General features: G+C 39.3%; 1 protein-coding gene and 1 long non-coding RNA gene across 21 annotated transcripts in view; one reads left to right on the top strand and one right to left on the bottom strand.

Moving 5' to 3' along the window:
* Positions 1-293: 293 nt before the first annotated feature.
* Positions 294-25,537, bottom strand: part of Sorcs1 (sortilin related VPS10 domain containing receptor 1) — a 513,824-nt gene continuing 488,580 nt past the window's right edge. The window contains exons 24-27 of one of the 4 annotated variants that reach the window (XM_027407045.2): positions 21,026-21,125; positions 9,337-9,442; positions 9,047-9,207; positions 4,199-7,435 (exon numbers count right to left, since the gene is read on the bottom strand). In XM_027407045.2, coding sequence (XP_027262846.1) covers positions 7,371-7,435; positions 9,047-9,207; positions 9,337-9,442; positions 21,026-21,125 — 432 coding nt within the window. In that variant the 3' untranslated portion in view covers positions 4,199-7,370. Of the gene's footprint in view, positions 502-4,198; positions 7,702-9,046; positions 9,208-9,336; positions 9,443-21,025; positions 21,126-25,537 lie in introns of those variants that run through there. The other 3 variants (XM_035441778.1, XM_027407047.2, XM_035441779.1) reach the window with 3 other exon arrangements.
* Positions 23,067-25,537, top strand: part of LOC103158813 — a 71,321-nt gene continuing 68,850 nt past the window's right edge. For 14 of the 17 annotated variants that reach the window (XR_004768946.1, XR_004768960.1, XR_004768953.1 and 11 more), the window contains exon 1: positions 23,067-24,858. This is a non-coding gene — a long non-coding RNA (uncharacterized LOC103158813). The remainder of the gene's footprint in view (positions 24,859-25,537) is intronic. The other 3 variants (XR_004768955.1, XR_004768951.1, XR_004768954.1) reach the window with 2 other exon arrangements.

Below are 25,537 nucleotides of genomic sequence, written 5' to 3'. Positions count from 1 at the left end.
GATGAAGGGAACTAAAACATCCATGGTATTAGAAATTAGACATGACAAGGGTAATTTTGTTTTCGATTTTTTAAATTCAGTCCTCCTTTACAAGTGTGTACATATTCACATTTGTGGCAGTTACTGGTGATTGAACTGACTGTCAGGCAAGTCAGAGCTTTGTCACTGATGTGGTTCCTCACCCTGCGGTTTCTGCACAAGCTATTACTTCATCCTGTGGCATTTTAGATTCTGCTCTTCACGTCTCACAAAAAAGTTTCTTATGCCTCTACTTAGGAAAAATAATTTTATTTTTATTTTATGTGTATGGGTGTTTTGCCTGGATGTATATCTGTACACCACGTGTGTTCCTGGTGCCCATGGAGGTCAGAAGAGGGTGTCGGATTTCTTGGAACTGGAGTTACAGATGCTTGTGAGCCATTTTGTTGGTGCTGAGAATTGAACCCGGGTCCTCTGCAAGAGCAGCCAATGTTCTTAACTGCTGAGTCATCTCTCCAGCCTCTAGAAAAATAATTTTAATGGAAACCATCTATGTTAAATACGATTCTGTCATGTTGTCTTCAATTAGTTTATATGCAGTCATTGTCTTTTTTCTACACCTAAAAGCTGATATATATATATATATATATATATATTTATATATAAATTGTTTCTAGTAGGTACATACACATTCACTGATTTAAATACCTTAGTGTTGTTCATGACATGGTTTTATTATCTGGAACTGTATGCCTATGTTTAAAACTTCTCCACCTGTCTTGTCACAAAGAAACTTAAATGTTGGCTTCACACACCCGCTGTATTGCAGTCTAATGATAGTTTAACATTCTTGGGAGCAGAGTCAAGTTGTCAAATGTGAGTTGTTGTTTAACCAGTGAACTATATGCTGCTTCCAGGTGTAGTAAAGTGGGTGTGGCTGCCAGGCTTCTCTAGGAGCCTCAGGCTGAAATGATGATAGATATGAGGGTTGTCTTATTCTTTTACCTTTCCCCTTTCCTGCCACAGACAACTTCTTCTACCATATTCAAATTCTCCATCTTTGCTTTGCCTTGGGGATGGTGGCCTTAAGCAGATAAGGCAACTGGTGATCCACCTGCCTCCTTACCAAGGCCAGATCAAGTTAATTTACCAACTGCACTATTACAACACAAACAAAACACCAAGCTGCCTTCCCACTTTAATGTGGTTGGTAGCTGTTAATTAGGTTTCACATATTTTTGTCCTTTCAGAAACATGACTCTGAAGTCTGAGAAGGAGTTTGCTGGACTTTCCTTGTGATGCTGTGTAATTTGGGGGATGCTGTTGTGCTGTATTGCAGAGTGTGGTGATCTTTTTGCCTCTTGAGCATGTGAAGTCTCTTTTCTCAAGAGCTCAGAAGCATTCTTAATTGTTTTTGTTTTCTGGGCGATGTGATCCTAGGGTTAAGTTGAAAACTGGGGCCATGCATTTTGTCCCCAAACAGATGGTCCAGTTTTCAGCCTTTCAGATCCCAAAGAAGCATTCCCTGGACATTGAGACATTTATGCTTCTGAAGACAAACTCCCCTCTCCCTTATTCCTGCCCCTATTACTCTAAGGACTATCGTGTTTTATTTTTACAGCTCAGTGTTTTGAAACTGTCGTATATGTAAAATGGCAATATAGGATCCAGTGAAGTATACAGTTTGTTTAGTGTCCCCATTAACATGCATATTTTATGAATGCAACTATAAAATATCTGCCTTATTGGCAGTTGTATTATCACTATCTATATCTATGTTTGCATATACAGATCAATTCATATTTATATTCTATAAACCACAGATTCCTATCAGTGTATGCAATATTTAAAATAGACATTTTCTGGTGGTTTTCCACCTGGAATCATTTTGGGATTCTGTTACAATGAAAGCAACATCCAAACTTACATTTTTCTTAAATATTCACCTTTCTTTTTTAATTAAGTGTGGTGTGTGTGTGTGTGTGTGTGTGTGTGTGTGTGTGTGTGTGTGTGTGTGTACAAGTACATGCATACCAGGGTGAAAGTGTAGAGATAAGATGACCACTCTTGGGAGTCAGTTCACTTCTGCCACCTGGTGGGATCTGGATTGAGTTCATTTTTGCCAGACTATGCACAAACATCTCTACCCTCTGAAGTTACCTTGCCAGTTCCAAATATAAATTTTTCAAACACCCATTTCTATTGATGATTCAGAAACCAAATTTAGGGCTTCGATTTCCATTCCACTTTCTAGCTAGTATTTTCCTTCCTTTTTTTGTAAACAGCAATTATTTTACTTAAATTAATGTCTAAGAATAGCTCATTGAACACAGCAGTTTGAGCACTAGCAGAGAAGGACAGGGAGGTGTTGATTCTTGACAAACAGCAATTGGACATGTAATTAGAGGTGCTGGCTGGGTTAGGCTTGCCCTGTGAAGTCACCTCAGAGATCAGTGCTAAATAAAATGGACTTACTGACAATGCTAAGCTAAAATTCAAGGGGTGAGATTCATCAAACATTTATCTAGTGCCCTCTAATGGCAATGTCCAGTGCTAGATGCTGAAGGAATGTAAAGAATAAACTAGAATACAGATCCTTGCCTAAATGAGCATGGAATTTGGGAAGAAAAGTATAACAGGGTACACTCACATAGACATAATTAATGCCAACCATCCAAACATGTGAGCATGACAAACAGGGCAGAGAAGGGCATGACCATTTATTCTGTGTGTGAGCCAGGGGCCCTCTGTCCATTTGATCTCAGCTGAACTTGGCAAAAGTATTGTTCCACTTACAGGTCTGTGCTTTCAAACTCATCTTCAACACTCCCTATTCTAATCTCTGTCTCATAAGAGGGTAGCTCTTAGGCTCTAATGCCAACAAGCGCAAGAGTAAAGAAAAGAGCCATCTCTTCCATTGTCCTTTGCCTGGGCAGCATCACTGGTGTATCCTCCATTGTTTGAGCCCTGGCCAGACATACTTGCTCTATCTTCAGTTTCAACCTAGTTGTCCTGGCCCAAGTACTCCAGCAATACCTATGTGCCCCGCCCCCCAGCTTTGCAAAATTACAGACTTCCTCTTGAGACTTAATGTGCTCTTTGTTGGCAAGTTGGTTCTTCTGTTATTTAAGCAGCAAATTCTGTGTTTAATCACTTCTGTATAAATTACCTAGCGGCACGTTCTGGTTTTTTAACTCCACTCTTACTGACACAAGAGATGGCCCACCCTAAGAAGACAGAAGAGCCTACTTTCTGGCCTGGAAAAGAATGAAGGGTCAGGGTACTTAATTTGTGAGGTTAAAGGAAGGCCACAAATAGTCAGGATTCTCATTCTCATTCTGAAACTAGACTAATCAGCAGCAACATTCCAACTCCAGTAGACCGTAGGTAGGGAAGGCAAAGGATAGTTCAGTATTCACAGACCCTATAAGAGGAACAACATGTATCCAATGAGATTTCCATTATGTAAACAGGCCACATGACTGAAAATATTTGGATCTAGCCCACGTTTTTATCTGCCACTAATTGCAAACAACCCATTTAGCTCTTTTGGGAATGACTTCCCTAGAGAGAATGTCAAAGCTAGAAGGGGTCATCTTCCTCCTCATCATCAAGACACTGCATCCTGTGTATGTGAAAACACTTTGCTCAACGTCTCACAGCTGCACAGCAGGATGAGAAGCCCCTTCTCCAGTTCTAAATGCAAAGCTCTTTCTGTTCTACCCTAGGAGCCCTTAGCATGATCTAAGTTCCATCTCATTGCATTCATGTTCTGTCCTTTGGTAACTACCAGGTGTTCTAATAACTTTGTTCCTTATTCATGGTGTGAAAATTTGAACTAATAGCAACAAACATATGGCTTATTCCAAAGTAACTGTTTTGGAGTCATCTTTACATGCAACACTGTACTTGAATAAAGTGACAGTCATTTTACAATGAACTGGGATACAAATAGAATTCAGGGAATAGAGCACATTATGGGTGAAAAACTCAGGCATCCAGAGGTAAAGGTATCCTAACGAATTAGCATTTATGAGGTCTTACATTACATTTTTTGTATAAAAATTCTAGACCATGTTTTGATATTAAATAAGCACATTGAGGCCAAAACTTTAGAGACATTATCTGTTTAATAAATATGATTGTAAAAGCAATAAACAAGAGCAATTATACATTACACTACATAGTATTTAACAAAAAATACATCAAAAAAGTCATTTTAAAATTAGAAGTAGTTCCAATACTATAAGAAAACTTTCATTTTTTTAAATTGGCTTCCTATAAAAATAAGTTGGCAAATGAGGGGTTTCAATGCTCAGCTGGAATCCTGGGAAACACAGAACAGCTTCCAAGCACCCCATTGCTTTCAAAGTTGCTGTTTGGAACTTCTGGGGAAAAAAATCAAAGCAAACCTCTGCAATTTGGACAGTGAATCCAATTAGGAATAAGGCATGGGGGAAATGTTGGTGGGTAATTCAGAGTACAGCATGCACAGTTTGCCCTCTGGGATTGTAAGAAATGTTGCAGTATCCATTTTTTAGCTTGCCCTGATTCTTACCTTCTATGTATTCCTCCCACACTCCTTTGGCCTTAAGTTCACCAGACTCCTCATTGCATTTGCACCTGCTATTAGTGAGAGGTAGGCACTTGGGTCCCTCCCACTTGTAGGTACTCAATGTTCCTTTCTCCTTGGGGTCCTACTGAAAGGCCTGGTATGGAGGGTCTCAAAATGAGCATATATCATAATCTCCTGGATGGCTTGTTGAAACAGATTGTTAGAGCCACCATGATCCATAAACAGAATTTTCAAAATAGCAGGGTCTGTATCAGTCTAGTTTGAATCTGCATTTTAAACAAGTGTAGGTGACACTGATAGTATTGTCCTAAGCCTTACACTTTGAGAGCCACTGGCCAAGGTTACAGAAACTATGAGGTCCCCTCTAAGCATACTATGCTTCATCAATGACCTACAGGTGGGAGGGAGCTTCGAGGAGAGGCACACAAGGACACTGGAGAGGCTGAATCTTTCACAGACCACTTTGGTCACTTTCCAGGATGCCAGGTATCTCATGTCCATCTCTATTTTAAATGAAGACTTACAGCCCTTTCTTCCCTGTATCTCTTCATTCACTCACTGTCGTGTCATTGACAAATAATTTTTACAATATTCTAGGCAAGGCACTATGTTACATCAAGAGTGTTCTTTCACTTTTTTGATAATGATTTTCTAATTAAAATAATTTGAACTGTAACTCTGAGGATTCCCTGTGCTGGTTTGAGTGAACTTATTTTGGTTTACAAATACTTTGTCTTCCATAGTAATTATGGAAGACTCCAATTGAAGAGAATCAATGAAGATATTTTTTTTCCTATGAGATAGGAGACCTGGAAGGTTGAAATTGGTTGATTACATCCTCAGGCATAATTTACTGTACAAATTCACACGGGACATCTCCTACCATAAAGCTTTCCGCTTGAATAACCTCCAGAAACAGCTTTTCTACTCTCCCCTTTCCTCAGCTATACATGTGCAGGGTCATGTGATCACTGTATCTACCACACAAGGGCAGGGAGTCATACTGATCACTGGGATACACCAAGGCCCTTGAATACACCTTGCTGCTGGCTTTGGGACACAGTCAAGGAGGAAAGTTCTGGAAGTGGTCTACCAGAAAATCTCTCATCCTAAATTGAGGGTGGGCTTTTTCCAGTCCAGAGAAGGAAAGAGACTTCAGTCATACAGAAGGACTTTGGTAGGGGCACAGGTTCTGCTACTTTCTGTGTACCTCCCTTCATAATTCCTCTGAGGAAACTGATTTTCTTTTGCTTTGAGACTCTCAGGATTATGAGCCTCAATTTTCTGTAAGCAGCTATTCTTCCTTTCTATTAACTTATTTTTTCCTTATCAATACCATGACACCTGAAGATTGGAGTGCACACAGGAAATCAGTGAGATCATCTAAAATGGTCAAAGTCTCATCCAAATATAAGAGAAGACTGATTTTTATAGTTTTTTCAACACTTTTTTATATTAAGTCCATTAACCTGCTTCTGCTTCTGGTTAAAAATCAGTTTTATTTTACAAATATGGTTATTGTAGAGAGGAAATAACAGATAACAGCAACTATCATAGAACATATTACCCTGCAGTATAGTCACACATTCAAAATATGTCTCATGAGAATCTTCTAGATTCAGACCACATGGGATTTTTGTTTATGTTCAAAACCACCACACTATTCATCTATACATTTTACTTTCCAAAGTATATGGCCAGATTTGGGTCGCTTTGCATGGATCAACTCTTTCACACACAGTATATGTTTCCAGGTGGGAAAGACAGAGGTATTTGGCAAAAGAAGGTTCTAGAAGAGACAAAGGGGAAATGTAACTGAAGCCAGCTGAGCAAGACTCAGCCTGGCCAGAGCGCAGTGAAGCTGGCATGCGTGTGAGTGTAGAAAATTGATAGAGATGATTGATGTCTTGTGAGAGATGGAATCAGGGCTGTCATAGGCTAGGCCAGTTTTAGGAAATATCAAGTTTAATGTCCACAATCTAGCAACACATTTGAGGAGAAAAGTAAGAGCAGTCAAAATAATGGGGATAAGGAGGAAAAATTGAAAGACATCAAGAGAAATATGTCCACACATAGAAAACCAACAAATGGGAAGGAGGAATAACAAGTATTTACTGGAAAAAAATTCCCATGTTTTTCTCTTTGTTTTTACATTTCTTGGGCAAGAAGAAAAGTTGATCAGGAAACAAAGGTCCATTTCTGAAATGCTTTGCTTCCCAGGTTCCCTTTTTGCTGTTCCTATTGAACCTGCCTACCTGGATATGGACCTTTAACTACGATCATTCTCTGTGGCCACAGAGAATGGAGAGAAATTGGCCTGTGGTCACTGCTGACCAACAGAGCTACTAACACTAACTCAGAAGGGAAAAGTAACAGTGAGGAAAGCAGAGACGCAGCTCAGGGTTTCAAACTCCTGTGCATGTCTTTGTGTCTTGTGAAAAGGCTGGGGATGGCTAACCCACCATCAGCCTGTAGTGCTAAAATAGCTGTGAAATCTAGAGCCAAGAATATTTCCAAAAATACATGCAGATTTCCTTGGCCTATATATGTTATGAATTTTCTACAAACACGACCGATCAGAAAAAGGGAAGAGAGAGGGAGGGAGTGCTTTCCATTAAAATAGAGCACCTGTACACTGCCCCTCCGAACATGTTCTCAAGGTATTGTCCACATGCACAGGCTTAAAGCTAAAAACCCTTGTTGTCTGTGTCTGAAGAATTTAAAAGTCCCGATGCAGTGAGTGTTTATTTGTTAGTTTAGGTTTTGATTGTTTTTATTTTATTTTTTGTTTGTTTGTTTTACTGGCGTCCTCCATTCAAACATTTACATAGGTAGGGATTTCTTTTGTGCTTTGATTCTCAGCAACTATGGAAATACTTCCTGGCAAAATAGGAAACAGAACAACAGAAGAAAAAAAACATAAAGTTAGTGGTCATGAAGGATGATGAACTTGACAAGAGCGAAATTCTTTTCTGATCAGCAGGTCTCCTGTAGTCTTTGGGGGTTTTCCTTAAATTGCAAATTGTGACCCAGCAGATCCCCGCTTTGGCGATGAAGGTGGAGTGGCTTGTCTTGGTCTTTGCAATCGGAGAGATGAGTCACCAGGTTGAGAAGAAGGGGAGGGAGGGGAGGGTAAAGCTACTCTCCTAAGAGAAAACGTGTAACACTTACTCATTTAATGACACTGGAAATTGAAAGGTGTCAGAGACTGCAATGTGCTGCGAGATGTTGCTAGCAAAAGAGGAATTGCTACTTTAATAAACAGCCACTGTGATTCACACTACAGAAATGGAGGTGGAGAACCAAATGACACCCTGAATAGTGCAGCCGGTGAGATGCTTCGGAAAGGAATAGGCAGAGTACATGGTGTTACACTGGACGGCAAGACAGAAAAGCTTCTGCACTTTTTAACCCAAAGATATCGTGTCTTTTCATCACCCTATCTCCACCAAATGAAAGAAAATGAACTGTGAAAATTGGACAACAGATGTGGCTGCTGTTGTTATTATTATCTCTGGCTAGTGCTACTCATTGCATTTAAACGTCCTCCAATACAGCCACAGGCCTTTCTCATATCCACTTAAACTCACTTTTTCCCAAGTAAGAGACTGAAATTCTTTTCTATAAAGGCATTCTTGGTGATCTGGCATCATGACTTTAGCATGAAACATGAGCTATCATAAAATTTCCCCATCTTAGTCAGCCATAGACAGCAGGGCCCAAAGAGGAAAATGGGATCAGTGATGGTGTTCCATGACTTTGTCTTAGTTCCTCAAAAACATCTTCTGGAATACATAAGATTTAGCAACTGAGCTTTAGGCTTCTCTGGCTTAGACCCCAGGTTAACAAAGTTGCATTGTCATCTAATGCCAAAACTTGCAGTCAACACAGAAAAGGCATCTGTGGGGGCCTTTTTAGCCTAATTCTCCAGTTGGCTTCTTAGCATCCTCAAATCCTAAGTACTCTACAAACTGCATGCCCTTCCTGGTTGTCAGTTTCCATGTTTCCAGGGTGATAGTCTCAAGACAGCCATTGGACCACAACAGAACAAACCCACAACAAAAAATGCTTCCTACTGGTCAGGTTATTCAATCTCCTTACATTGGGCTCTTCTGGGGTTCTAAAGCAATTTGGTCTCTCTCAGAGATGTCTGTAGTAGAGACTTTTCAGATGCTGGTTACTGCCTGCCTTTCTACCTATCTCCCCCAGACCCTGAAGCTCTTCCTCCTTAAACAGTAGCAGTGAAAAGCCTAGATGTTCATTGCTCATAAACTTTGAAGCTTAGTGTTTTAGAACAGATTCTTTTGAAAGGGAGGGTATTTTAGTGAGAGTAAAAAAGCTAGAAAAGAGCAAGAAATGGGCATTTTAGCTGTTTCTCTTGTGAGGGTTAGAGCAGAAAAAAGGGGTTATGTGGAGTCAAAAAGGGGTTAGAGGTCGGGTTAGTATTGACTACTCAGCCTGGGCAGCTGATGGCCACTAGGCTTCATTTACCTAGGAGCTGCGATTCCACCTTCTCATCTACAGGCTGGCCAGGCCTCCTGAGGTCAGGGTGAGGGACAGTTGGCCTGCTTTCAGTGTGACTGACTGGACTGATCAGCTCTTGTTCTTTCTCATTCTGCATCTGGGCATAAACATTAATCCCCGGGATCTTCCTAAAACATCAACAGAAAGCATCACTGCTCTGTTCTGGAGGTGAGTTTCACAGGGATTTACTGCTTCTGAACCTGTCAGAAAGAGGGAAGAGGTTAGGGGGGTGGGGGATGGAGGGGGAGAACACGCACCTTTTAAACTTGTAGATGACAAATACTGCCAGCCCCACAAACACCACCGAGAGCAACATCAGCATGGCAGATCCACTGTGGGTTGGAGTGAGGTCCACCAGTGGGGCTGGGGAAATATACAAAGTTCAAGCATTAGCAGAGTTGTGAGCAGGTCCGTATTGTTCAAACACAACCTTCATAAAGCCCAGGAGAACACGTGGGATATACCAGCACAATGCACGGCACACTAATACTCATGCATCCGAGTGTGTCTCCATCTTGAGAATGCTCCAGCTGCTGTGTCCAAGCCCTACAGTGAATCAAGGGAAAACAGAACGTGTCCTAGAGCTATTCAAGCAATTACCTACTGCATAGACTTGGGCTGGTCGCTTCACCTTAATTCCTCTAATGTAGCTAAAGAATAAGCATTTACCTCACTGAACAGCTGTGAGGATTGGGCTGCTATATCTAGGTATCAGTCTCTTTGTGAGTATTTCTTTCCATTCTCGCATTGCTGCTGTCATTATTATTACTCAACCAACACATATTACTGATGGGCTTACATCATGATAAAAAACCACTCTAAGATGAAACTATCAAACATGGAGCCTACTCCATAGAGCTCAATGAAGCCAACCTTGGTTGTGCTCGGAGCCCTTCCCTGAGCATACACTTGCTTGGGTAAAATCATCTGAAAAAATGTATTTTGTAATAAAGCATTCAATGCTTATGATGTAATTTACTGAGTAGGATACTAAAAGGAGCAGAAGAATGGTTCTATGGGTCCAGTCCCACAAGACCATCAGTTAGGAACAAGAGAAGCTGAATACTCTAACTCAGGAATGGTTTGCATTATTATTATTATTATTATTATTATTAACTATTATTATTATTATTTCCTATGCATTGCATGCATTGTATGTAAGCTTTCCCCACTAAGCAGAGTAGAAAAGCAGTCATCCATAAATAGGAAGTGTGTGCTTGTTTGTGTGTGTATGTGTGTGAAATATGAACTAGTTATATCTCTAACTTGTCAAATACAAGACAAAGAACTAAAAAGCTAACAAAAATGCTAACATTTTTTGGGGGAGGGCAGGAAGTTCATGGTCAAGTGAATACTTGGAAATGCCAATACCCTGATTCTGGGGGAGGGTAGTGTCCGAGCCCTACAATATCTGAAATTCAAAGCACCCAACCTGAGGAACTCCAGCACCTCAAGTGCATGAACTTCCCTCATGACTACGCTGAAATGCATGCATGCCCAAGATTCTGTCTCTGAGTTTTCTTTACATGGCAGTTCTATGACAAAACATCGCTCTCCAACTCCAAATCGCATCCACAAGGTCAAGCCTCTTGCACTTGTAATGACTGTTTGCAATTATTTTTGCCATGTCAAGAACAGACAATTGCCAAATGTGGTATAGTTCAAGCCTGAAAACAATCCACTTGCACCTTTCGGAAGCATGGCCACTGACCTTTAACTTCCATCAATTTAAGCAAAGCCCAATACCCAGAAATGCAGGTGACCTTTAAGCACCTTTTCTATGACTTTTCTCTATTGAGAGCCAAGAGGGTGATGCACTGGTCATCCAGGCAGAAAAGTTCAGGAGTAAATGACTACAATATTAATGGTCTCAGGCAATACCCATGGTTGCATCTGCTCTGTCTGATTTTTATAAGATTATGTTTCAGCTACTACTAGAAAGCTTATTTCATATGACCATAAAACAAAGTGAAAGTCTAAGCTTCTTTCTCAGGAAATGGTCTTAATTTATGCAGGAGGATGAGCTCTTAGCAGGCACTGAATATAAGGAACCCTCTTGTTCTCTCTCTGCTATAAGTGTAGCAGTTTCGTGCAGTGAGACCATGTCCTTGTGTGAGAGCTGATTGGGCAGCCTCATTGCAGTGGAACACCCAAAGCCAGGCGCTTTATATTTAAACTAAGAAAATGAAGCTCTAGCTCTTGGTGCCATCAACAAAGCCCAGAAATGCATGTGATTGCATGCTGTCATTGGCAGATTGCACAGGAGAAAAGAACTCTTTCTATTGTTATGGATATTATCTCGACTGTTTTTAACAGACAGAAGGCAGGGACTATCATTAGCCAAATGACACAACCAAAGCAGCTCCTGTGCTCAGTCACCCTATAGGACTTCAGCTGGTTAATGGAAGAAAGAAGAATGGAGTCTGAGCCATCCAAACACAAACAAATGCAATTCTATATGCCCCACCTGCTGCTGTAAAGGACCTAGAAATTAAAAAGGGCATTTCTCATGAAAAGGGTTAAGGCAAAGGTGATAGGCAACACAGAAAAAGAATTCACAAATAACAAGTGTTAAAATAGTATGCTTTAAAGGGACACTTAGGATCCTAGGTCATACACTTTTAAACTTTGATGACATACGGGTAGAGATGGGACATGGACAGACAGACACATAGACAGACAGACAGATGATAAGAACAGCTGTCTTCTCACAACCAACCTTACTATCTCTTTATTTGCACACAACCCCTACAATTAACCACTGCGTTGTTCTAAATTAACTCTGCCTCCCTTATCCCATCATTCTTTGCTATCACAATATCATTATCATACGAGAGGAATGAGAATACAATGTAAAGGTAATCTAATGTACACCATTAATTTTCTGAAAACAACTTGAATTCCAGAGGAGTCATAGACGATGAGGACAGTCAAACCTGAGTGAAGTCCCATAATTAGAAAGCCCTTGTAGCACAAGCAGAATGTAAGTGAGGTGCAGCTAAGAAAACCACAAAGATCAATGCCTTTTTCCCTATATAAGGACCCCTTTCCCTTGGCTCGAGGCGCTTAGCCACACAGGAGCTAAGTCGCCCCGGGTACCCGCGTCCCCAATAAAGCCTCTTGTTTTTGTATCCAAGTTCGTGGCCTCGCTGATTCCTGGGTGTGGGTCTCCCTCTATGAAAGTACCTCTTCTGAGGTCTTTCAGTATAAATTAATCCCTCTCTAGTTGCACCTTCAACAAGGTAGAAGTGAGGAAGAAAAGCACTGAGATTTTGTCATTACAAATGCACAGTGTATAACAAGGATACAAGCATTGCTCCAGGTAACTGGACACCTCAAGCCTCTGCTCAGACACCATTTCTAAAACCCTGTGAGGAACTAGGCTATGCTCAGAATTATTGTATTAGTCACAAGGATCTGAAATGATTCTTGCAATAGAAATGTTACCACATCCACAAAAAAGTGAAAGACATAGAGGAAGTGCTAAATAACCAGGCACAGCTGTTTATGTGCAAGGAATTTGGTACACTCTGCAGAATCAGATCTGGACCTGCCTTTCTGGGATAACTGAATTAATGGAAGCTCCAATTTTTTCCTTTGAAAACATCAACTGCCAACTTCAGGGAGGCTGCAAGGGCAAAGACTGGATATTTAGGGATGGGAAAAGAATGGAATGGAGACGCATGATGGGGAAGAAAAAGACTAAATAAAAAGGAGGAAAAAAATGAGAAAGTCAAGTGAAAATAAGCTTTGCTTTAGTAAAACTGTGAAAGTCAAGAGATGGGATTGACTGTGATGACATCCCGCACACCAGACACGGATGATGCCGTCATATTAATATTCCCAGATTCCTGAGTACATCCTTCAGACAGTTCTGAAAGATGAAGTTTCTCAGTTAGGTCAGTTTGGAAAATGGGAACCTTGGCATTCCCCACCTTGAGATTCTTGGTGCATGAATCACCAAGTGTATGAAAGGTGTCCAATCTTGCAGATGGAAACACGTTTAGTCACACCCCAGCTTTTCACACACTCATTCAGTCATCGATCCTTTGTAAATTTAGGTCCTATTCAGCAAGGGGCTTTCCTGACACATCTCTCCTCCAATGCTACTGTTGCCAAGAGGCTGGAGAAATCACTCTATTTTGATTTTTAGGTTTTCCTTTCCTGACTCTGAAGCAGACATGCAGTTTTATATTAAATACTTTAAATATAAAATTTGCACAATGTGAACATTTGGAAGAATGTGTATGGGGGCATATTAGTGACTTTATACATTGCTGGGACAAAATACTTGACCAATGCAACTTAATGATGAAAGGGTTTATTTTGGCTCCTTGTGCTAAGGACAGCCTGCTATAGTGGAGAAGACAAGATGACAAGAACACAAGGCTGCTGATGACATTATGTGCTGGGATCAAGTCCAGGTAGGGCCCTGTGCATGCAAGGAAATCACGTGGTTATCTGAAGGGCAGCATTCTTTTTATTTATTTTTTTTTTATTTTGGTTTTTCGAGACAAGGTTTCTCTGTGGGCTTTGGAGTAGGGGCAGCATTCTTGAAAGAACTTATTCAGTGTATTAAAATTTAAAATGCTACTTCATTCTTGATATATATGTGTGTGTGAGTATGTATGTATGTGCATCTGTATATATGTGTATATGAAGGGGTCACAGTCATTTAATTACATTGTAGGGAAAGACATATTTTTATCTATCAGCACCTATTATTATTTATTATAAAACCACAATCATTTAATGTCTCCCAAAAGCTACTCAGAAACAATCTGGTTATTTAAAGAGGAAAATGCATTTACTTTTAGGAGAACTAGAAGGCAATAAATAAATGCTATCATTATGGCTTTACTCATAAATGACTTACTTGTAAATAATAACTGGGTGATCAGAGAGTAAAGAGGTGCATAAATTTATTGACTGTGGAAGAACTTCACTAGTTCTAATTTCATCTCTAAATGGAAAATGTTATTGCAACAATTTATTTCACTTTACAGTTGAGTGCTCCACAGCAACTATTTGGCATCTGCAAAGATTATACTGTGGCTTCGACTGCATTCTAGTTTCTACAGCATCCCACCTGGGGCTTCTGCTACCTCCCAGGGAAAGTATCTTCACCAAGATGGAGCTGGAGAGCAGAATTCACTCCATGATAAGGTTGAAAGCTGCACTTTCTTCCCCACCCCCTCTTTTCCCTCTTAACCTATCTAGTGTTAGCGACTGAAGTCTAGAAATATCAACCCTCTAATGTGCCTGTGATATCTTTTTATTGAGCCTGCAAAAGAAGTTAAATCACTTGGCAACAGCACAGAGGCCAAGATAACAGTTTTATTACAAAACCCACACATGCCCTTGACAAAGGACGATTTTCCTAAATGTAGCTTCTTGAACAAGGCACTAATGGATAAGGAGGGATTGGAAAAATATTCTCAGTGTATATTTTTATGCTTTAATTCAAAATGATCTATGAGGCTCTTCCTCAGAAAAATGTCAGCTTTTTAGCTTTTAATTTTAATCATATGTGTCCCAAACTCTAGGAGATCAAGAAAACTACAGAAAAACTAAGAGCCAAGCCATGTATCTCTGAAATATAGGTGGAAATAGTGAAAGATGAATGTAGCATTTTTACTATTTTAGCATATGAATTGCATGTAGATAATATCATTTGTTTAACTCTCATAAAGCTCCCAGCTGTTCAATTCCCTCTGCCACTTAGATTCTAGCTCACATTTAATCACTTTTTTAAACAGCTTCCCAGCCACACCTCTTGGCTGCCCTTGACCACTTATCTTGATTATGGATATAGTATATCCCACATTTGGAGGTATGTTTCATTTATTACCTACTTCCTCTCACTGTTATCTGCCCATTCTGACAATTAGGCTGCCTCCACCCATGCCAAGAAATGAGATTTTAATGCTTATTACTATATTAGAATTACAAGCCCTTCTTCTCTGTTTTGGTGAATGCCAGAGCTTTAAATCAGGTTCAATATTGGAGGGGAGTGTTCTGCACCATCCCTCATTGCAGAAGGATTTACGCTTATGAAACGTTTTCTACAGGATTCTCGGGACTGGCAAGGGGACTGGGTATGTGAGCATGATCTGAAGAAACTGGTCTAAAAGTAAGACCTGGATGAGCAGTCTCCTGGGGCCACCAAATGATTCCTCATTCTATACAATGAGCCTCCCTCAATTCTCTATTTTTATGGTGTTTCTTAGTTTAGCTGCAACGTGGTCAGGCTGGGGATCAGGTAATCTGTAGTAAAGATCTCCTACCTTGGCTTGGAGACAGGTTTTCCAACCATGAAAGACAGCTTTATTTACCCAAAAGTTCTGAAGAACTAATCAACCTCAGCTCCTCTTTGGGATCCATTATTCAAATTTCAGTTAATTTACACAATAAACTAATCTGGTGAAGTAGGAATAGCTCTGATTTTTTTTTTAACATTTTAGTACGGAAAATCTAATTGGGATTATGTTCCAAATGGAATATGACAGAATATCCACTTGGTCTCTTTGTCTTATTGTCTATCCTTATGTAGACACTTGTCTATTCTACCATAGAAAGCCAATAAGCCAGTAACTGCCTCACACTCCCCAGCCAAATAAAGGGAATTTATAATTCTGAAGATGTATGCTCACAGGAGCAAAGGTAGAGCATTTGATGGGGCCTAAAATATTTGCACCAACAAATAGAATTTGTTGTCCTGGCAGTGGGCTTCTCTTTTCCTATATAACATCTAATAGGAATAGACACAGTTTAATGTCTTAATCTTCCCTCCTCAGATTCAACCTCCTATTCCAGCTTGCTGGTAGATTTTATTCTTAATGGCACCAAATCCAACATAAGCCAGTAAACTCACCTTCCTTGATAAACAAGAAATCGCCATTTTTGCAACTGCCCTTAAACAAACAGAATGAATTATGAAATATTATAAAAATGATGACTTTAAGGATCATTTCCATAGGTAGCTCCCCTATTACTGCCTTATCCATTTTTACTACCCTGTTCACTGTGTCCATTCATGAGTATTTGTGGTTCAGCTCTGTCGAGTGGAGGAGAGTCCTAATTTGTCTTATACCCTCTGCAAGAGCCATAAATTTAAAGGAATTATTGCCAAATGAGGCATAGAAGATAGAAGCACTGGAGGAATAAAAGGATAAATCTGAAACAGATATTGCTCCTGAGTACATTCCAAGTTATCAATGAAAACAAACAATAAAGGGGCTGGAGAGATGCCTTGGAGACTAAGAGCACTGGCTGCTCTTCCAGAGGTCATGATTTCAATTCCCAGCATCCACATGGCTCACAATCTTCTGTAATGAGATCTGGTGCCCTCTTCTGGCCTGCAGGTACACATGCAGGCAGAACTCTGTATACATTAAATAAATAAATAAATAAATAAATAAATAAATAAATCTTTAACAAAAAGAAAAGAAAACAAAAAATTTCTTTTACAGAGTTTTAGTTAATGGTTCAGGTTTATCCTTTTATAATAACCAGTAGAAATCAGAAGGCTTGCACCAGAATTTAAGCCTTCATAAGTGACCAGCAAACACTCATGACAGTGAAATCCTGACTCTAAAATACACTACATAGAGCACTAAGCAAGGGGCAATATGTTACACTTGATTTAGGATTCATTCAACAACAGACCCTTGCTTCCCCGGCCCATCCTTTCTTGCTTCTGTTTTTCTGAGACATAGAACTTCAAGGAACATGGATGGGCATTATTTTCCTTCTAGTTGTCCATCCTCATTGTACAAATAAATAATCATTATTACATCCATAACATGGGATAAGAAATAGAGAATATGGTTTTCTCTAGATGCCTGTTGGATAAAACAATGAAAGGCTCCACTAGCCAGGTGTGTGTGTGTGTGTGTGTGTGTGTGTGTGTGTGTGTGTAAGTATGTTTCTACACATTATGCATTATGCACCTGATTATTTGTAAATGAAAAGTTTGTTAAGCAACTGATGTGCAAGTTCCCTGCTGGGTTCAGTAATGGTGACAACATAATGCCATTAAGAACTGTACTCAGAAGAAATCAGTATGTGTGAGGAAACGGGGTGGAGGTAGCCATAGTCACCATCATCAGATGGAGATTTAAAAATCGACAAGTTCAGACATGGGTGATGGTAATGAGGTGAAGCCTTCTGCAAAGATGCCATGCACATGTTGACATATAGCTAAGCCTTAAAATACAAATAGATCTAGCAGTGTAGAGAGCTGAAGAAGTTGGGGTGGGTGGGTAGGAATGAAAAAATTATACTTTGTCCCAAATATCAGTATTACTACTCCAACTCCAGGTGTTATTGATTTCTGTACACCTTTCTAACACTCTGGTGGGTTCTGCAATGTGCTAGGCTCTGTCTTCTCAAAAGGTTGTAAAAGCCAAAAGCATTTGTTCAAGCCATGACCTTGCCTCTGTCTTCTTTATTTATGAAGAACAACATGTTCTTTATTTCTCCTCTATTCTCACATAATGCCAAATCTCATGCTTCTGCAAAGAGAATTCTAGAAATCTATCTGCCAGGTATAGTAAGACTCTCAAGAGAAATCACACAGTTTCCGAGAAGCACAGGAAAGACTACAAACAAAATAAACACTGCGTTCAAAGTTTAGCTCAGCTTCGCTACCGAAATTAATGAATTCCCAAAGAGAGAATACAGGAGGAGATAAGCAAAATCCAGTCTCTAATGACACCCAGGTTTCTGCAAATACTTACCTTGTGCCCCCATGAAAGCAAATAAGGAACTGAATTTGAAAACCAAAATACGGCTAGTAAATTCCTGAAAGGGGACTGTTCATTTCCCTGGGAGAATAACCAAGTCATGTACTGGTTTTCACCAGCAGCATACTCTGCCTTGAATATTTTTAAAGGAGACTGCTGAACATCTGCCGAGCAATTCATGGCAGCCGCATTGTGCGATAATGGTCCCTGTGAAGGTTTCCGTGTTCCTGCTTAGAGACATGAAATGCTGCAGGCAGTGGGCCTTTACACAAGGATTTTCTCTTTCTGTAAGGGATATGAGAGGATGGGAAGATAACAGGAACCAAAATACCATATCTGCATCAAACTATCTTTTTTACCCACACATAAATATGTTAGCTTCAATTAAGAAAGCGCTATTGCAAGCAAGTACCTTAGTCCACCCAGCTGTCACCTAATGTGCCCTGTTTCCCATGTATAAAAGGAATGACCCTCTACTCTGCGGGATAAACATGTGGTCCAAGACACTGATGTTCTAATAGCTATTTTTTATTTTTGTGAATTAAGTAGCTACAGCTATTCCAGGATCAATTTCAAGTTAAAAACTGATAGTCCTTCATTGTAATTATTTGTGTCATTCTTGACAAAAGTCTTTGGCTGTTGATGTGATTAGGAAAGTCCAGCCCAGAATGTCTGTACCTAGGGATATAGTCAGTTCTCTACTATTATGTGAACAAACAACATTTTGAGGTTCAGTTATTCTTTCAGTCTTGGTCATTTTCCTCCTGTACAGAAACTAATCTTCCACATTAAGACTAATCAATATAGCTGCTGAGTCATTGAATACACAGACTTCATAATTCTGACTGATAAATTTTGCAAGTGGACTAAAACAGATGAGCTTACTAATAATTCTAATAGGAAGGAAAGTGAACAGCCATATGATAGGAAGATAAAGATTTTCCTTTCTCTCATTAAGTTTTTCCAGTGTAAGAGCCCCCTCCTCCCCTGACAAAAATGTATCTTTTCTCTTGTTGTCTGGACAACCTTGAGTCATATATGCCTTTGATACATCTGTCTTTCAAATGTTATTGTTATGTGAACTTCCAATGACATCTATTCTTTCTGCCAGCCTTTCTTCCCAGAAACCTGACTCCTACTCCCAAACACCCATATGTGGAAGAATTGTTAGCATAAAATGGAAGAAATTCTTGGGTCTTTAAAACTCTGTATTCTTCCTGGACATCTAAAACTTACTCCAGTGGAAAGAATTTCTCATAGCTATGAAGAATGAAGCTTCTATGTGAGCTATGGATCCCCATATGTCTTAGGATTTCCTTGCTGTATCAGTTTCTCATGACTAAGCCATGGGCTAAATATGTCTCAGATATCTACGTACCTACTTTTCAAGTTAGTTTTGATTCTAAACTAGTTCTTACAAGAAGTCCTCCCACCTACTCACTCCTTTTTCTCGTCTTCTTGTATTTGAGATTGGGACTCTCACTAAGGGGACTTGCCTCGATTCTCCTGGCCATCTCTTGAGTGCTGGTCTTGCTGCATGTCAAATTTACCAAAACAACGTGAGTCATATTTGAAATCTAATATAGTGACAGGGGAAATAGAAAGCTGCCATACATAATAACTGAAAGGAGAGTTGTGAGAAAAAAGTGGAGGGTCAAAACACAGTTGTCCTCCAGCATAGAGGAACTGGAGACATATAGCTAACTCTCTGTTTAGGTTGCCTTGGGCTGTCTCCCCCTCCACTCCAACAGAGTCTTGATGTAGATAGAAAAGGGATGTTTTTCTGAATAAATCTCACTACAACAAAAGTGATCATTTTCTGAATTCATTCAGAAGTCGAGTATACTGGAAAACAAACTTTAAATTACAAGAGATGAAATATATTCCTTCCAATGCAGAATTCAGTATAGAATATTGGGCTCTGCTGCTTTCAGCCTCTAAATTTATATGTGAGCAGGTATCTCTGTGTACTGTGGGGGAGGAAGATGATGTGAAGGATGTCTTCTCAGCAAGCACAATTTGTGAACTAAGTAAATTTCACACCCCCTTTCAAAGACTCATAGGGCTTCTCAGAGTCCACTAAAATACAGAGGACTCACATGACACGTTCCATACTCTACCTACCTTTCCTATGTTCCTTAGGAATTGCATCTGACTACTTAGTTTTTGAGATCATGAGAGAAAACTAGTCAGTGGAAAGATGCTTAACCTGTTTCTAGACCTGGGAACCTCCTGGAATCTCCAAGAAAATGGAGATTTGAGATGGAAGCTTCTGCCCTCCCTTCTCATTTGTTTGGCTTCCTCGGCAGCCTAAACCTTGGTTCTTTGATCTTTGGGATATCTTGTGAACTCTGTCTTATCTATCCTTCAAGAATCTCCCAAAATACCACCTCCTTTAATAGAAGTTTTCAGTCTCATTTGGAGCAAACAAAATTCATCTCTGCCTTTAATTTCTTCAATTGCCTCAGTTGTTAATAACAAATAGGAATTAAAAACAACAACTTTTCACAAGTGACTCATTCTTGTAAGTATATAATACAAATTAAGGTATTTCCTCCAGTGACTTATATTCCATAGCTGTCTCTATGATACCCAGAATTTAAATGCTTTCTTGGTGTGCAAAATTCATTCTAGAAAAATGATGGAAGGTAAAGATCTGGCTAAATAAAGAAAAGAAAGCAAAAATATTTAAAAGTTAAATGCTTATGTGTAGCAATATATGACTTACAATTTATTAAAGCTTGCATGAGAATTCAGAGAGCAAAGTCAGACACAAGCCACAGAAGCCAGGAACACACCTTTCTTTAATCCTAGGACTCGGGATTAAGAGGTAGAGGGATCTCTGTGAGTCCAAGGCACCCAGATCTACACAAGAGTGAATTAGTCTAAAAGAGAATCAGAGGTCACACTTTTCATTCCAGGACTGATGAGAGGTATATAAGTATCAGGCATTGAGTATGAGACATTCAGTATCTAGCTAAGCTGAGGATAGCTAGCTTTAAGCCTGAGGTAGAGGTAAGAATTAGTGGCCAGCTGCTTTGTCTTTCTTAATCCTCAGGCAAGCAAATCATAAATAAATTTATCCCTACACGTTCAAGAACTATGCCCAGTTTATAATTACCATCTATCCTTGATTACAATGAATGCGACTTCCCTTCAGTACAGTTGCTGGCAGGAACTTCCAAATATAGAAACTGACCTGCTGTTAGGTGAGCTGCATGGACAAGAACTTGGACCCCAGGCTTCAGCTCAAAGTGCACCAAGTTTTGGTTGAGTTTGTGGATTAGAACTTCAGATATCTGAAAGAAGTGTTATAGTTAGTGCCACCATAATTGTCATATTGACTATGAACAGCCACACTGAGAAATACTGCGAAGTTCAACAAGGCCTGCTAACATTACACAGCAAGGGACAGAAAGGGAGAGACTGCTATATCTAAGACCTGCAAAGTAGTATAGCTTGATACAATCCAGACATTCTGGGTGTGATTTACTTTACTTCCTTCACTTTCTCTAAACCATCCCCATGGCTTTCATGGGTAAGCACTTGATGACTCTTGGATAATAAATGTTGTCAATAACATAACAACAATGCTATTAAACACAATGCAGCCACAGCTTAAGCAATGAATTAGTTAATCCCTGTTTCATTCATGCAGGCGTTTGCTAAATCATTCCGGAGGCTGGTATATGTTGGTAGGATACATGGAATTCTAGACCATGGACTAGTAAGCCTGAGCAAGGTGTTTGAGTAGAAATTACATGCAGTAAAGATTACAGACAGGGTAAAAGCTCATTACTATGCTTGGCTTACACATTTTGGGGGATTTCTGAAAGGCTCTGAGGAATAACTGTACTACTTATTTTTATCTGCTATCCTTGACTTATTTTTAATACACTATTTTGAGCATCAAATTCATATTTTATTTAATATGTTATTAAGTCTAATTAGATGGATGCTGACCATTATTCTTCAGTTAAATTCTTTTGCTTTCCTTTTTTATTTGCTGAGTTTCATCTTCTCTACTATGTTGCCAAAATGGCACTGTGGAGCCTTAATAATTAAGTAGGCCCTGATGGTTTAGTTTGGAGTCCATTATGGAAGTCACTAGTTGGTCATTGAACTGCAGTGCCCTGCACATAAACTTCTCTGCTGAATGAGAGGAGTGCAAGATGATCCCCCATGCCCCATGGATGACACCTGGGGTATGTCTCTCAAATATTGTCAATTGTGAAACCATGAATAAAAAGTCAAAATCATGCTGAAAACAACTTGGTGCCTCTCTGAAGATACTCCTTTTTTATGAAAATTTCCTTAGCAATCTAGGTTTACAAGAAGAGTAGAATTTCCAAGAAATTCCATCAAAGATGCTTCCTCTGAAATCTCTGATTACTACTCAATTAGTGGGGTCTTGTTGGGAAATAATGGGTTATTAGTAAATGTCAATCACAAAGGCTTTGACTTTGAAACTTACAAATGAATGCAAATTCTTTTTTTTTTTTTCCCGAGACAGGGTTTCTCTGTGTGGCTTTGGAGCCTATCCTGGCACTCGCTCTGGAGACCAGGCTGGCCTTGAACTCACAGAGATCTGCCTGCCTCTGCCTCCCGAGTGCTGGGATTAAAGGCGTGTGCCACCAATGCCTGGTGCATGCAAATTCTTAACATACATATATATGCAAACATCCAAACACAGGCATATGTAGACACATAACGAAAAAAAAATACTCTAGTTCAAACATAAAGGATGTCTCAAAAGCAATTAAGAAATTTACCTGCTTCCTAGAAACTATCAGAAACAGAACATAGAACTATGTATCTACAGCAGGGGACTTCTCACTTTCACACCAGTGAAGTGAGAGCTTCTTAGTCTTGAACATGTTTATATTCACGTGTGATGGGGAATGTACTGTGTATGTTTATCTTATTGATTGTTAAATAAAGTTCTGTTTGGCCAATGAGACAGCAAGTTAGACAGGACTAGGAGTCAAAGAGGATTCTGGGAAATGTAGTAGAGAAATGGTGATCCAGGCAGGAAGTTACATAGCAAGGAGACTCATTTACGCTAGGAGAAACAGGAAGTATCCTGTTTCCCCTCCACTCTTCCTCCAGCAGCGCAATGTGATCCACTGGCAAGAGAGGGTGCCAGCAGAAGGCATCCTCTATAAGATAAGTCTTATAAAATATATAGATTTATGATAATTAAGACTGAGCTAACAGATGAGAATCCTAGTCATTGGCCAAGCAGCATTTGAACCTAATACAAGTTTCTGTGTATTAATTTGAGCCCCAGGCAGGTGGCTGGCGTAAAGCGCACAAGTGGCAGTGGGGCTTGGCAGATTTTGGTGGAAAGATTTATTGTAACACACGTGAGACATATAATAACTAAATCAAAATATAATTTATCATAGCAACATACTTTTAATTTATTATCTCCAGGAGAGTCCCTGGTGAAAATAATTAGGTGTGTGTTGGTTTCTATCATTGCTTCATTTGATTTGTCTGTATCATTTACAAATCTAAGCCAGCCAAATTAATCGGGCAACAGAATGTGTTTCATGGTATTTAACTTGCATCAAAAGATATTTGATAAAGGATATATACTCTGTGGGAGAGAAATTATGCATAATAAGCAAAAGAAATGCAATTTACATTCCCTACAAGAACAACCTTAATTAAAACCGGGCATTTTTCTATTCAAATAAATTAGTTACAAACAGTTTACAAATTTCAACAATACTTTAAAAACCTCTTACCAGGTTAATTACAGAAGTACTTATTTTTCATTGTCTTTATCAGATCATGAGATGCTATTTATACATTCAAGTATATAATATATGCATTGAACACTTGATTTTGATAATGTTGGTTATGTCTGATGATTTTTTCTTGTGTTTATCCTGGCATCCCCATGGAAGAACATAGAGTTAAAAGGTCATATCCAAGTTTACCCAGTTAATATTTGAGAAGTTGAGACTAAACCATTTTTTGTTTGACTCCTAATCCTAGTTCAGCCCTACTAAAAATAAAATAGGTCTTTTGAATCATTTGACCATGAGGGAGAGAGGAAAATATCTAGTTGTATATTTGGGTAAGTTAAAGAGATAAAATTATAACAATATTTAATTGATTACATTGTCATTTCCAACCCAACATTAACACACACACAAACACACACACACACACACACACACACACACAAATACTATCCCCAATGCCACTGAGCAATGTAGGCCATAAGAATAGGCATTTCCTAATAGTTTCCTCATGAACATATTCGTTCCTCAGATCTATGCAGATTGTAATGTTTGATAGTTTAAACAACAGAAAGATTATAACAATCTGCAATCTACAGGAAGCATAAGAAGAGCATAGATGAGAAGAACAAGCATTTGCCTGATGTTGACTCAAGTGAAATAAGGTGATCACTCAAAGACTAGACTTGCTAAGCAAGATGAATTTACTTCTCTTGCTGGCCAAGTGAAAAGTGTGCCTCCTAAGTGAATTTCACTTTTAATTCATACTGTCATGCCTCTTCTGCTGCTTTGCTACACATCCCATTTCCTATTCTACTTTAGCTGAACAATCATGGCTCAAGAAACAGTCTGTTATTCTTGGTATCTGACTTTTTGTTAGAATATGCTTATGATTCAGATGAAGGTCACATTTCGCTTAAATTGCTGTATGAAAAGACAAAGCCGGGGCTCAATACAGACACTAGAAAAGGATATTATGGAAGAACGTTGCTATAAGAAAAACAGTGATACTCCTTGTTCTGAATCTCAAAAGAAGAAGACTGGGTATAACGATGAGAATCAATTCAGGGACCTGAACAAAAGATGCATTCTTTTCCGCTCATGCACAGTATCAACCACAGATGGGCAGATGCTTCCCAGCACATGAGAAACAGATTGGAGAAGCCATTTCAGATGTTTCCATTCACTGCAGCACAGGGGGAAAAGAAGTTGCAAGCACTTCATTTCTCCAGGTTAGAAGTGACACATGGAGTTCCTTCTCCCAAGTCAATTATCTTAAGTAAGTGCCAAGGCTATGCCCAGACAGTAGGGAATCATAGTTATCATCCTGTGGGACCCAAAGACAGAAAACTGTCAACATTTGGTCTACAATGGTGATAGTCACCATGTTAGGAATATATTCAACATTTACACCATCCTTAATAAAAATAATTTGGAGAAAACACACTCATATGACTGGAATGAAAATGTCAACCATTGAAATATGAACAAAAGGAAGTTTAAGAGAGGAGTTAGTCAATTTTTGAAACACCCCCAAAGAGTGGTACAAGGGGGAGATGCATATTTAGGATGTGCTGAGGGTGTTGAGAGTGGGGATGGGGTATGAAAAGTAGATATGATCAAAATTTATTGTTTACAAAGTATGGGATTTTCAAATAATAAAAATATTATTAAAGTAAAGCAAAGTTGATGGAGGATGTCCTATATGCTGGGAATATATGTTTCTATTATTGGTTGATGAATAAAGATGTTTTTGTCAATGGACAGGCAGGATGTAGCTAGGCAGGAAGAACAGGCAGGACTACCAGGCTAGAAGACTCCAGGGAAGAAGCCACACAGAGGGAGTGGCAAGGGAGACACCATGTAACTGCTAAGAAAGTAAGAGACTTGGGCATTCTCCAGTAAGTCAAGACCACGTGGGGATTCATAGATTAATAGAAATGGGTTAATCATTAAGA

The sequence above is a fragment of the Cricetulus griseus genome, chromosome 3 (genome assembly GCF_003668045.3).
Source record: "Cricetulus griseus strain 17A/GY chromosome 3, alternate assembly CriGri-PICRH-1.0, whole genome shotgun sequence".
NCBI lineage: Eukaryota > Metazoa > Chordata > Mammalia > Rodentia > Cricetidae > Cricetulus > Cricetulus griseus.
Note: the sequence above shows the minus strand (reverse complement) of the source record. Positions and strands in the feature narration are given on the sequence as shown.